Below are 14,903 nucleotides of genomic sequence, written 5' to 3'. Positions count from 1 at the left end.
AAGGAGTAAAGAAGCTTAGCTGTAGGGTACAGTCCCCTGTCGACATGTCTACCATCTCTACTGAACAGCCAAAGCCTTGGGCGTTGGTAATGAGCTGCTTGTGATCCCTGAATATACATTACACTCCACTCACTTATTATCTGGTTGAACATCACTCTGTACATCTGCAGTAGAGGCATCTGAATGTCGCTCTCATCTGCAGTACAGCTGTTGAAATGATCCCTCTTTCTCCATCTCCCTCCTCCTATTCTCACCTCTGATTGAACTGCTAATGATGAGAGAGACAGCAGAAATCCACTGGGATCCTGTTCTGATGGACTACTGATGGGGCGTCATATTCTAACACACACACACACACAGAGCCTCAACTGGAGCGGCGCTTATGAAAAAGCATTGATTCTCTTTCATGTTCCCTCCCTCCCTCCATTAATAATGCTCCCTGTATTCCCTCCATGCTCCATCGTGGATGAATAAACCCTACTGCCTTGTGTGAATTAACTGAAGAATCTACATTCATTACAATGGAAATTAATGGCGACAATGGAGGAGAGTCTAGGTGTGTGTGAGAGTGTGTGTGTTATAGAATATGAAGCCCCATCCGAACAGGATCCCAGTGGATTTCTGCTGTCTCTCTCATCACTAACAGTTCCTGTGTGGATATGTGAATGGCTGAACACTGCAGCTCATAGGTTTTAGGGGAGATCAACGTACAAAACAGTGGTAATCATTCAAGTTAAAGTTTCTTTCTTTATGAATTTAAACATACTTCCCGCTTGATGACAAAGCCTCAGGCCAATAGACTCAACCTCACTGTCCTTCACTGGAGCTAATTAACACAACCACCCCCTGCTTTGAAACGGACTTCTGATCGAACAACCCTCGTCTCAGTCCCTTCATCACCAAGGACACAGTCAGTCAGGGACTCTGCAGTGCAGACAAAAGCACAGTTCAAAGTTCAGCAGCAACGAGAGGGAAGAGAGGAGAATAGAAGGGCCATAGAAGATGAGAGAAGAGGAGTGGAGGGAGGCTGATGAGAGGAGTGATGGAGGTGTTGCTGATTATAGAAAACAGATAGAGCTTCACAGTGGGGGCCTGTGATGGAACCCTCCTCAAGGTCACCGTGACAACCTGACGGACAGCTCCTTCTCGGTAACCGGGTGTCCATGTGGGTCACAGCCAATCAGCAGTCCTGGATCTACAACACTGAGACATGACTTACATAGACATATGCTAGCCCAGTTCCCTGACTGGCATCTAGACTTGGTTACACTGATCAATGCCAACCCCAGCCCTCACCGAGTGAGTGAGTGAGTGAGTGAGTGAGTGAGTGAGTGAGTGAGTGAGTGAGTGAGTGAGTGAGTGAGTGAGTGAGTGAGTGAGTGAGTGAGTTGAAAACTGAAAGAGGAAGGGAAAGATCAAGCATTGGGGAGAGAGAAGTTTGAGGAGAGACAGTGAGAAGGGGACAGAGAGGTGGCAGGATTATAATATATTTTTAATAAGCATATGACTAATTGTGAATATAGTCATGTCTAACAGACATCCCCCCCCCCCGAGGAGAGGGTTGAGAAACCCTGAAGTAGGTGTTGTGTTGTTCTGAGAGAATATGAAAAGATCAAATGAAGTGGGTGGCGGCATGGTGACCTCAACTTCTCTTGTTAACAAAGCCAGTGGTCTAGACTGTGGTCTGGTCAGTCCAACAGGGACGGGAGGGAAAGGCATGGCTGTCAGACTGAAACGACTTGGAGAACATATAGGGTGGATAGCAGAGCGCCACCTAGTGCCGGGATGAGCAACTGGTTGGTGTCACACTTTTGCCTCAGCTAACACACCTAATTCCAATAATCAACTAATCATCATCTTTAGTTAAGAATGCAGTTAGTTTAAATCAGCTGTGTTTACTAGGGATGTGGGAACAGTGAGACCCCACTCCGGCCCCCGATGACTGGAGTTGCACATCCCTGACCTAGTGTAATGGAATGATTATGTTTTCTAACTAAAGGTTTGGAGCTGATGCCCGTTTGTGCTATCCCTATGGAGTTTTAGAGAGAGAGAGAGAGAGACAGAGAGAGACACAGAGAGACACAGAGAGACACACACACAACGTGCCCAGAGGGTGCAGAATAGACTCCATGCCAAGCAATTAATTGACAGCAGTACTCAATATGCAGTAATACATTTGCGTTGTGTTAAATAGATTGAAACGAACTACCTGCTCAGTTTAACTAGACAGTGTGCTAAATGAGACCGGGAGATTGGACAGTGTGCTAAATGAGACCGGGAGATTGGACAGTGTGCTAAATGAGACCGGGAGATTGGACAGTGTGCTAAATGAGACCGGGAGATTGGACAGTGTGCTAAATGAGACCGGGAGATTGGACAGTGTGCTAAATGAGACCGGGAGATTGGACAGTGTGCTAAATGAGACCGGAAGATTGGACAGTGTGCTAAATGAGACCGGAAGATTGGACAGTGTGCTAAATGAGACCGGAAGATTGGACAGTGTGCTAAATGAGACCGGAAGATTGGACAGTGTGCTAAATGAGACTGGAAGATTGGACAGTGTGCTAAATGAGACTGGGATATTGGATAGTGTGCTAAATGAGACTGGGAGATTGGACAGTGTGTGAAATGCTGTGGGTTCTGGGATGAGCATTGAGGGGGAAAAGACTCAGCTCTCGCTCACAATTAAAAACGTGCTTATACTACTTTATTTATACAACTATTAAACCGTGCTTATACTACTTTATACAACTATTAAAAACATGCTTATACTACTTTATATATACACAACATTTAAAATGGGCTTATACTACTTTATTTATACAACTATTAAAAACGTGCTTATACTACTTTATTTATACAACTATTAAAAACGTGCTTATACGACTTTATATATACAACTATTAAAAACGTGCTTACACTACTTTATTAATACAACTATTAAAATATACTACTTTATATATACACACAACTATTAAAAGCGTGCTTATACTACTATATATATACACAACTATTAAAAACGTGCTTATACTACTTTATTTATACAACTATTAAAACATGCATATACTACTTTATTTATACAACTATTAAAAACATGCATATACTACTTTATATATACACAACTATTAAAAACGTGCTTATACTACTTTATTTATACAACTATTAAAAACGTGCTTATACGACTTTATATATACAACTATTAAAAACGTGCTTACACTACTTTATTAATACAACTATTAAAATATACTACTTTATATATACACACAACTATTAAAAGCGTGCTTATACTACTATATATACACAACTATTAAAAACGTGCTTATACTACTTTATTTATACAACTATTAAAACATGCATATACTACTTTATTTATACAACTATTAAAAACATGCATATACTACTTTATATATACACAACTATTAAAAACGTGCTTATACTACTTTATTTATACAACTATTAAAAACGCGCTTATACTACTTTATATATACAACTATTAAAATATACTACTTTATATATACACAACTATTAAAAGCGTGCTTATACTACTTTATTTATACAACTATTAAAAACGTGCTTATACTACTTTATATATACAACTATTAAAATATACTACTTTATATATACACAACTATTAAAAGCGTGCTTATACTACTTTATATATACACAACTATTAAAAGCGTGCTTATACTACTTTATATATACACAACTATTAAAAACGTGCTTATACTACTTTATTTATACAACTATTAAAAACGTGCTTACACTACTTTATATACACAACAATTAAAAACGTGCTTATACTACTTTATATATACACAACTATTAAAACGTGCTTATACTACTTTATATATACACACACACACAACTATTAAAAACGTGCTTATACTACTTTATAGATACACACACACAACTATTAAAAACGTGCTTATACTACTTTATTTATACAACTATTAAAAACGTGCTTATACTACTTTATATATACACAACTATTAAAATATACTACTTTATATATACACAACTATTAAAAGCGTGCTTATACTACTTTATATACACAACTATTAAAAACGTGCTTATACTACTTTATATATACACAACTATTAAAAACGTGCTTATACTACTTTATATATACACAACTATTAAAACGTGCTTATACTACTTTATTTAAACAACTATTAAAAACATGCATATACTACTTTATATCTAGAACTATTAAAAACGTGCTTATACTACTTTATTTATACAACTATTAAAAACGTGCTTATACTACTTTATTTAAACTACTATTAAAAACATGCATATACTACTTTATTTATACAACTATTAAAAACATGCATATACTACTTTATATCTAGAACTATTAAAAACGTGCTTATACTACTTTATTTATACAACTATTAAAAACGTGGCCTTTATCATCTGTGGGATGGAACGGTGTGAAGTTGAACTCAACCGGGTATAACTGTGATCATCAGCACTAACAGAGTGTCTTCTTCACAGACAACCATTTCCACTTCATAACGTTCTAATCTAAAGCCTACCTCTACTTGAACTGTTACTGTCTGGCTGTACCACACGTACTGCAAATATTCCTGCATATGTCTTTTTACTGTCCTTCTCTCTCTTGGTCTTTCTCCGCTTTGATCTGCTGCTAGGCTTAACCCAATACGGCCAGAGCAGTTTAACATCCCTCAAACGCACACACACTCAAAACATGAGCGCATACCACACATACACACACTGATTGGAGTGGTGAAATGATGGTACTCAGTAGATAAGTATGGTGTGTATAAGGAGAATGAAGTCTGGGACAGTCAGTCCTGACAACGTGCTCTGCTTATAAAGAGACCCATCCACCATCTACTGGACCAATCATACACACCTCCACAGCCTCTTCCCACTGGACACTGGACACTCTTCCCACCCAACTTGGTTTCCGTGTCATTTCAATGAAATGTAATTGACGTCTGTGTCCAGTGGGTTCCACCTCCTTTTTCCACCACTATCTTCTCCACCTTCTTCCACACTCTGTTCCCCCTCTCTTTCCTCTTACACTCAGTCTTCCCCCGTCTTGTTCATCTCTCTCTCGGTGCATCCCTTTTCTTTTCCCTCTGACGTTCTCAAACTTTTCACCTTAAAAGGTGAGTGCTGTCTGTCTGCTGATATGACAGACTGACAGGAGACCCAGCCAGGGAGGATAATCTCACCGCAACTTCCAACACTAAACCCTCACACACACAAAACGTTGGGGACAAATATACGTAAAAACAGTTACACTTCTGAACATGCACACACAACCACAAACACACACTAACCATCTACCATGCAAAAGAGAAAGGTGTGAGCACAACCACAGACATGCAAAACCAACACACAGATATGTACACACACACGTCTATTGCCAGAAGCGGAAAAGCACAAAGACTGTCTCCCTCTCGCTGAGCAAAAATGAGAGGATAGAGAGAACCTGGCAAGAAACGAGAGTAGCGACTGTCTTTACCCAGAATACAAAACAGCTCATTAACTAATAACACCCGGCTACATTTAAGACACTGTCACACACCAGGAACTTTACCATGCAACATCCACACTAACCTATTCACAGTACCAGCCAAGAAAGAACTTTACATATATAGTCATATAGTCATACAGGCAAGTGCAATTGTTAATGCTACACAACACACTATAGAATCAGAAAACACCCCACACGTACAAAATACTCAATACAGGATTAAAGACCGATTACAAAGGCTTTTCTATACACACAAGTTACTTCAAATGTACTGTCACACACACACACACACATTACCGTATGTGCAGTTACAACACAGTCTGAGTACCAGTAGAATCTCCATCTCACACTTCCTCCTCTGTTCTCTCTGCCTCCCCTCTCTGTCCATCTCCAACACCCATAGTCAGAGAGAGCGAGAGAGCGAGAGAGCGAGAGCGAGAGCGAGAGGGAAAGGCAAAGAGAGAGAGAGCCACTCTCTCTCTCTCTCTCGCTCTCTCTCTCGCTCTCGCTCTCGCTCTCGCTCTCGCTGGCAAAGAGAGAGAGAGAGAGAGAGAGAGAAAGAGAAGCGAAGCAGAGAGAGAGAAGCGAGCATGCACAGGAGGGAGCCTGGCCTCCCTAAGCCTGCCGCTGCATACACAAGCAGAAGAGACAAGGCTACAGAGTCTGAAAGAGCCATAGCAGCCTTCTGACACACATCTAGATTAGAACTCATCTCTTACCTTCCATAGTGACATTTGTGTTACAGTCCTTCGAGTCCTTAGGACCCTTTACTTTCAGGTTCTGGAAGAAAATGAATGAATTGTGATTGCTGGTGTATTACAGGTTTAGTGGTATAAGATTTTAGTGGTATAGGAATTTAGTGGTATAGGAATTTAGCGGTATAGGAATTTAGCGGTATAGAACACAGGAGGCTGTTGAGGGGAGAAAGGCTCATAATAATGGCCGGAACGGAACAAGGAATGGCATCAAACACCTGTAAACCATGAAAAGGGAAAGGGGGATAACTAGTCAGTTGTACAACTGAATGCGTCAACTGATATGCGTCTTCCGCATTTAACCCAACCCCTCTTTGTTTGATACCGTTTCACTCATTCTGCTCCAGTCATTACCACAGACCCGTTCTCCCCAATAAAGGTGCCACTAACCTCCTGTGGTATAGAAGCAGGACCCACCCAGAGACACTCCCACCCAGAAACACACACACCCAACCAACCAGAGACACACACACCCACCCAGACACACTCCCACCCAACCAAGCAGAGACACACACACCCACCCAGACACACTCCCACCCACCCAGAGACACACATACACCCACCCACCCAGAGACACACACCCACCCACCCAGAGACACACACCCAGCCACCCAGAGACACACACACACACACCCAGAGACACACACACACACCGACACACACACACACACACACACACCCACACCGAGACACACCCACCCACCTACACACACCCAGAGACACACCCACACACATACACCGTCACACCCAGAGACACACCCACCCACCCACACACCGAGACACACCCACCCACCCACACACCGAGACACACCCACCCACCCACACACCGAGACACACCCACCCACCGAGACACACCCACCCACCGAGACACACCCACACACCGAGACACACCCACCCACCCACACACCGAGACACACCCACCCACACACCGAGACACACCCACCCACCGAGACACACCCACCCACCCACCCACACCGAGACCCACCCAGAGACCCACCCAGAGACCCACCCAGAGACCCACCCGCCCATCCACCCAGAGACCCACCCGCCCGCCCAGAGACCCACCCGCCCGCCCAGAGACCCACCCGCCCAGAGACCCACCCGCCCAGAGACACACCCGCCCAGAGACACACCCGCCCAGAGACACACCCGCCCAGAGACACACACACCCAGAGACACACACACCCAGAGCCTGGTTGAGGCTGAGTGGAGCTAATGAAGAGGAATGGAGCTGATGCAGCAGACTGTCGGGCTGGGAAAACACACGGCGCCAAAACTACACACGCACACAAATACATACACAACTCCATATATTAGTACAAATTTCAGCCCTCACAACTGATGTGCATGGTGTGAGTGTGCTTTGTGTGTGTACGTGTACGTGTGCGTGTGCGTGTGCGTGCGTGCGTGCGCGTGCGTGCGTGCGTGACCAACATCTACCTCAGAGATCTTCTGGAACTGGGTGTTGGCCTGGCTGCATTTCTCTGCTGTCTCCACCGCTGTTTTGTAGTTGTCAACAAAAGCCTTGTACACCCCCAGCTGGCTGGCCTGGAGCACAGAGGAGAGGACACAATATTAACACAGTGGAGAGGAAAAGAGGGGGGTGTACAGAGGAGGATGAGGAGAAGCATGAAGAGGAGGAGAATGAAAATGACGTTGTCTGGAAGTCCACTCCTAAATGAACTTTCCTTTATTTTATTCTATGTTTAGAACTACCCATACTACACCCAAGACTTGAAGGGGGTATTGGACGACGCAATTCAAACCCCTCTTAGAGTAACCCAATCAGATTTCTATACAGTGTAAAGCTTAAGAGCAGGGGTGTCAAAAATACAGCCCGTGAGTTAAATAAATAAAGTAAAATAAATAAATGTATATATACAGTGCACTCAAAGTATTCAGACACCTTTACTTTTTCCACATTTTGTTACATCACAGCCTTATTCTAAAATGATTAAATTGTTTTTTTTTCCTCTCGTCAATCTACATACAATACCCCACATAATGACAAAGCAAAAACAGGTTATTAGAATTTTTTTCAAATTGATAAAAAAATACCAAAGTGAAATATTACATTTACATAAATACTCAGACCCTTTACTCAGTACTTTGTTGAAGCACCTTTGGCAGTGATTACAGCCTCAAGTCTTCTTAGGTATGAAGCTACAAGCTTGGCACACCTGTATTTGGGGAGTTTCTCCCATTCTTCTCTGCAGATCCTCTCAATCTCAGTCAAGTTGGATGGGGAGCTTCACTGCACAGCTATTTTCAGGTCTCTCTAGAGTTGTTCGATCGGGTTGAAGTTCAGGCTCTGGCTGGACCACTCAAGGACATTCATAGACTTGTCCCAAAGCCTCTCCTGCGTTGTCTTGGCTATGTGCTTAGGGTTGTTGACCTGTTGGAAGGTGAACCTTCGCCTCAGTCTGAGGTCTTGTACTTTGCTAAGTTTATCATTTTTCCCTTGATCCTGACTCCCAGTCCCTGCCACTGAAAAACACCCCCACAGCATGATGCTGCCACCACCAGGCTTCACCGTAGGGATGGTGCCAGGTTTCCTCCAGACGTGACGCTTGGCATCAGAACTAAGACTTCAATCTTGGTTTCATCAGACCAGAGAACCTTGTTTCTCATGGTCTGATGGTGCCTTTTGGCAAACTTTAAGCGGGCTGTTATGTGCCTTTTACTGAGGAGTGGCTTCCGTCTGGCTACTCTACAACAAAGGCCTGATTGATGGAGTGCTGCAGAGATGGTTGTCCTTCTGGAAGGTTCTCCCATCTTCACAGAGGAACTCTAGAGAGAGCTCCGTCAGAGTGACCATCGGTCACCTCCCTGACCAAGGCCCTTTCTCCCGATTGCTCAGTTTTGCCGGGAAGAGTCTTGGTGGTTCCAAACTTCTTCCATTTAAGAATGATGGAGGCCACAGTGTTCTTGGGGACCGTCAATGGTGCAGAAATGTTTTGGTACCCTTCCCCAGATCTGTGCCGCGACACAATCCTGTCTCGGATCTTTGTCATTATGGGGTATTGTGTGTAGATTGATGAGAAAAATGTGAATTTAATACATTTTAGAACAAAGCTGTAACGTTTACCAAAATGTGGAAAAAGGGGTCTGACTACTTCCCGAATACACTGTATAAAAATATAACTCAATATACTTTAAAATGACTAAAACCAACTGGAAACAGTGTAGTAATGATAATGGACCTACATTCATTCCGTTTCTTGACTGTGTCCAGCTCACTAAGAATCCCCCAAATGAAAACTACACAGAGTGCATAGTAAAATCAAAAAATGATGGATAGAGGACTATTATGCATCCCCAGGGGCAAAGTGAGTTTGACACCCCTGTTTGGCACCAAATTAATTCCCATTCAAATGATCACTCCTGAGAGGCGTGAAGAACATCTATTGTGAACGATGCAGACTATAAATTCCATTGAGCCCAGGAGTGATTTTAAACCAACTCCAACACACTAGCAGAGTTAGCAGGGCCGCGGCTCCGCTGGCTAGTAGCTATCTCTCCCTTGGACACCTTCTAATCACATCCTTTCCCTGCTTCGGGTCCCACGTTCCTGATTGGAGCACAGTCAAATCAGCCAGTCGCAACGCCCGGGCCTCTCTGTGCATTCTAATGAAGGCAATTGGACCAGGAAATGAATATGCATACTTAAACAGCTCCGGTGAAGGGACTAGGGAGAGCTAGTCAAGACATTGATGGAGGGAGTGAGAAAGGTATGGGGCTGTGAAATAAATGAGGTTAAATTAATTAGAACTTGTTAAGCTACTGTATGTGTGCTCTGCCCTCCCTCCCCCATCCCTCCCTCCCCCGCTCTCGTCCTCTGCCCGTGTGGTGTGATGCATTATCACTGTTGGAGAAGAGAAGTGGAGAAACCATGAGGTCTCTGAGGACACTTCAAAGCAGAGATCAATATTCTTCCCCTTCTCCTCTCCCCCCTTCTGGCTCATCTTCCATTATGCTCCCCTGTACCCATCTTTCCCTGCAGATTTGGAGAGAACCCTCTGACCCAATCAGTCGTCATGGCAAAGGCTGTCTCCTAGCAACATTTACATCGTTGGCAGAAGCACTTCGGTCTCTCACCAGAAGCACTTCCGTCTCTCACTCAGGTACTAGAAAACACCCTGAGACATAGGAGAGGTTGAGAAATATATATGAGAGGATAGGAGAGAGAAAGAAATAGGGAAAGAGAGAAAGAGGGAAAGAAAAGAGTTGGAACACTGACGATTTCCATCCCTCTTGCTCCCCTCCTCTCTCTCCTCCCCTAGCTTCTTTCCTTGGATCCCCCTCCATCTCCCTCTCTGTTTCTACGGTAGTAAAAACACAGGGAGCAGTGGGGAGTGTGCTGTGTAATTATGACACCATCTGTACACTGTTTGGTGGCTCCCTTACAGACAGGCCTGTCTAAATGTTTAGTCGCCATGCGACACACACGCACACACACACCTCCCAGACGGAACTGGATGATTCTGCTAATGGATGTCGGCGAAACATCTGTGGTGTGTGTGTGTGTGTGTGTGTGTGTGTGTGCGCATGCACATGCGTAATTTGATGTCTTCCACTGAAAACGTACTAAATGAGTTAACCTAATATATAGTTACGTCAGTATAATGAACATTTAGAAACGTTTCTATCCAATTGAAAATGGAGGTTAAAACTTTGCTTCTACAACAAAACAATATTCACATAAATGCAGAGCACCATACTAAGTGGAACACCGTACTAACTGCTAATCACATCAGTCTGCTCTGTCAGAGTGGTGTTGTATCACATGGAGAGCCCTAACTCCTTTAGAGACCTTCCTTATGAGACAGAACACTCCTAACCATATCAGATTCATGGAACCGTTCCCTAAACCAATCAGGCTCCACACTCTGGGGTTTAGTGAGCAGTGTAATCCAGGAAAGAGACGGTGTACATTTTATTCGAATTGGATTCATAACACATAATAAAAAATAAAAAAAATGTGCAGGACATACCAAATGGATGACGTAGTACACCAAAAACGGGGACCCGTTTTGGCTCGAGCACCACTTTCAAAACTACTGGCTGAAATTCTACAAAAGTTCTGGAGCATCACTTTAAAATTCACTTACCGATACTGCACTGTCTACTTATTGAGAGGGAGTAGGGGCATAGAGTGGGAGAGAGAGGAGAGAGACGTGGAGAGAGAGATGGGGGAGAAAGAAGACAAAGGAGAGACAGTGATGAGGAAGAGGAGGAAGAAGAAATAGAGAGAGAGAGAGGGAGAGAGAAGCAGAAGGGAGAAATAAAAAAAGACAGAAGAGGGAGAGGGTAGTAGGGACAGGAGAAGGGAGATAAATGTTTACATTTTAAAAACCCAATTATTGGGTCAAGACCCTACAGTACATGAACATTTAATTGTCAGAAATCAGCCTGTTAGAGAAACTGATGGAAGGGAGAGAGATGGATAGGGGAGTAGGAGCAGCATAGAGACTAATGTCTGAGCAGACCCCAGTGTAATTGAATGTTTATCCTAGAGGGGAATAGATTGAACAGAGGGAGGTGATACCATACATGTGAAATCTATGCAGTTACAATCAGGGGTTGGAATCAAAATAATTTCCCAATCGTTTCTTTCTGAACAGAACCATAATTTTTTATGTTCCGTTCCACTGTTCTGACCGGCAAAATAAAGTTCTGAACTGGTTCAGATCGAACCCCCAAAAAGCAACTGATTATATTGTTCCTTTCTGTTCATTTTTAAACATCTGAAATACAGATGTGCATTTAGCGGATAGAGCAGCTTAGTATGGAGCAGGCAAGCTATTTAAATGCATTGGACAGACAAGTGTAGGGCGCGATTTGCGACTGAAATATTACATGTGGGGAGAGAGCTAGGAGGAAGCGCTGGGCATCTTGTTGTTAATGACACCTGCATTAGGCCCGCATAATCATACCCACGGATGACCGGCTTCTATGAAGGAACTATGAATGTATTTGAAGTTGAACTTCAGAAAGTTGGCTTAACGCTGGACCAGAGCTAGCTAACTAGCTAACAAGCTTGCGTGTGTGGAGCAGCACCAGAATATAAATAAAAACACGTCTAACCTTTTTGTAGTTAATAAATCCAATGTGAAACCTGATACTTATAGTATCCTTTACTAGCATTGTTAAGGATACTATAATTTATTTTTCTCTAATAAAAATTCTCTCCCCCTAATTTCTAAAATAACACTTGTAACGTTGGTAGACTAGTAGACTATGCTTTGGAAGGGGAGGCACTGGCAGGCAGGCAGACACTGGAATACAATTCATTTGAACTAGATTTCCAAGTTGTCCTCCAACCACCTGTTCTTCCATCTTTTTGGAGTCTCAAGAGTTGTGCAGGTTTGTTTTCCAACCCAGTACTACTAACACACCTAATTCAACTCAATCAAAAATCAATCTTGATGATAAATTGATAGATTGACCAGTTGAATGATTGACTGACAGGTTGGTTGATTGATTGATTGCCTCCCTTACCAGTTTCTGGAAGAGGTGTCCGACGGCGACCTTCTCATCCCACTGCTGGATGTGAGGGAAGAGGGCGTCGTAGAACTCCTTGTGGATCTCAAAGATGTCTTGGATCTTATAGAAGATGGTCTCTACCTGCTGTATGGTCAGCACCGGCTGGGACGTGGTGGCTGTCGCCTTCAGGGGGCGCATGGGCTGCACACACACAGGACACACACATTCAGTTAAGAGATAGTGTGTGTTTGTATCGGTATGTGTGTATACCTGCACTGACGCTTTCAACACATAAATCATCATGATCCTGGGCGGTGCTCAGCAGTGCTTTATTATTAGGGGTGGGCGCTGCAGCATGACCAAAGACTGGAGAACAGAGTAGAAGAGCTGAGCTGTTCCTTTTAGTACTGATGGAAACACAGCTCTGAACAGACCACGATTACAGATCGAACCAAACATCCCAAAATGTTGTTAAGAAATGTTTGCGCAGGCACCAAGCCTGAGCACTACAGTGACATCACTGCTCTTCTTTTTTTGGATTTCACTCCGGATAGCTAAACTCTTATCTGTACTTGATAAGCCAGGGAATGGCGGATGATCCCAGGCTTATCAAGTACAGATAAGAATTTCAATATCCTGAGGGAAATCCAAACAAGAGGAGCAGTGATATCCCGAATATTTTCCCTCCAATCAAAACAGAATCACACCACCACATCATTCATGTGTTGCTAAGGTCCTCCATCTACACATCCCGGTTGAAAATCAGTGTCATAACAATAGTGTTACTATTCAAAAACGATTCATAAGCTTACAGCATGGTAGCTTTCATAAGCAATGCTATGGGCTAAATGCCCTGTGTTGACCCATTGTAATAAACATCCGTGTTTATGATTCATAGGCTTACAGTGCCTTCAGAAAGTAACGAGTGGAGGACAGAGGAGCCTCTTAAAGAAGAAGTTACAGGTCTGTGAGAGCCAGAAATCTTGCTTGTTTGTAGGTGACCAAATACTTATTTTCCACCATAATTTGCAAATAAATTCATTAAAAATCCTACAATGTGATTTTCTGGATTTTTCTTTCTCATTTTGTCTGTCATAGTTGAAGTGTACCTATGATGAAAATTACAGGCCTCTCTCATCTTTTTAAGTGGGAGAACTTGCACAATTGGTGGCTGACTAAATACTTTTTTGCCCCACTGTGTATATATATATATATATAATGTCCAAACAATTGGAATTGGCCACTCGTGGACTCCAATCAAGTTGTAGTGACATCAAGGATGACCAAAGGAAATTGGATGCACCTGAGCTCCATTTGGAGTGTCATAGCAAAGGGGTGTGAATACGTATGTAAATTTGACTTCTGTATTTAATTTTCAATAAATCTGCAAAAATGTATAATAACATGTTTTCACTGTCATTATGGGGTATTGTGTGCAAATGGATGGGAAAAAATACATTGAATCCATTTTTTATTCAGGCTGTAACACAACATTCAGTGCCATGAAAAATAATTTGCCCACTTTCTGATATTCTTGATTTTTGCATATTTTTGATACTGAATGTTATCAGATCTTCAACCAAAACCTAATATTAGATAAAGGGAATCTGAGTTCACAAATAACCAAAACATTGATACTTATTTAATTTATTTAATTCACAAAGTTATGCAACTTATCCCCTGTGTGAAAAAGTTATTGCTCCTTTACACTCAATAACTGGTTGTTCCTCCTTTAACTGCAATGACTGCAACCAAATGCTTCCTGTAGTTGTTGATCAGTCTCTTACGTCACTGTGGAGGGAATTTGTCCCAGTCTTGCATAGAGAACTGCTTTAACTCACTGACATTTGTGAGTTTTCAAGCATGAACGGCTCATTTCAAGTCTTGCCACAACATCCCTATTGGGATTAGGTCTGGACTTTGATTAGGCCATTCCAAAACTTCAAATGTGTTGCTTAACCCTTTTCATGTAGACTTGATTGTCTTGCTGCATGACCTAGCTACGCTTCAGCTTCAGCTCACAGACGGACGGCCTGACATTCTCCTGTAGAATTCTCTGATACAGAGCAGTATTCATGGTTCCTTCTAGTAAGGCATGTAATCCAGGCCCTGAGGCAGCAAAGCATCCCTAAACTATCACACTACCACCCCTA

General features: G+C 42.7%; 1 protein-coding gene across 2 annotated transcripts in view; it reads right to left on the bottom strand.

Moving 5' to 3' along the window:
- The window catches only part of abr (ABR activator of RhoGEF and GTPase), a 222,573-nt gene that overhangs the window by 99,208 nt on the left and 108,462 nt on the right, over nucleotides 1–14,903 (bottom strand). For both annotated transcript variants that reach the window (XM_038975573.1, XM_038975581.1), the window contains 3 exons: nucleotides 12,766–12,951; nucleotides 7,705–7,812; nucleotides 6,229–6,289 (listed from right to left, as the gene is read on the bottom strand). In XM_038975573.1, coding sequence (XP_038831501.1) covers nucleotides 6,229–6,289; nucleotides 7,705–7,812; nucleotides 12,766–12,951 — 355 coding nt within the window. The remainder of the gene's footprint in view (nucleotides 1–6,228; nucleotides 6,290–7,704; nucleotides 7,813–12,765; nucleotides 12,952–14,903) is intronic.

The sequence above is a fragment of the Salvelinus namaycush genome, chromosome 3 (genome assembly GCF_016432855.1).
Source record: "Salvelinus namaycush isolate Seneca chromosome 3, SaNama_1.0, whole genome shotgun sequence".
NCBI classification, from domain to species: Eukaryota; Metazoa; Chordata; class Actinopteri; order Salmoniformes; family Salmonidae; genus Salvelinus; species Salvelinus namaycush.
This window is presented reverse-complemented; position numbering and strand designations above follow the sequence as displayed.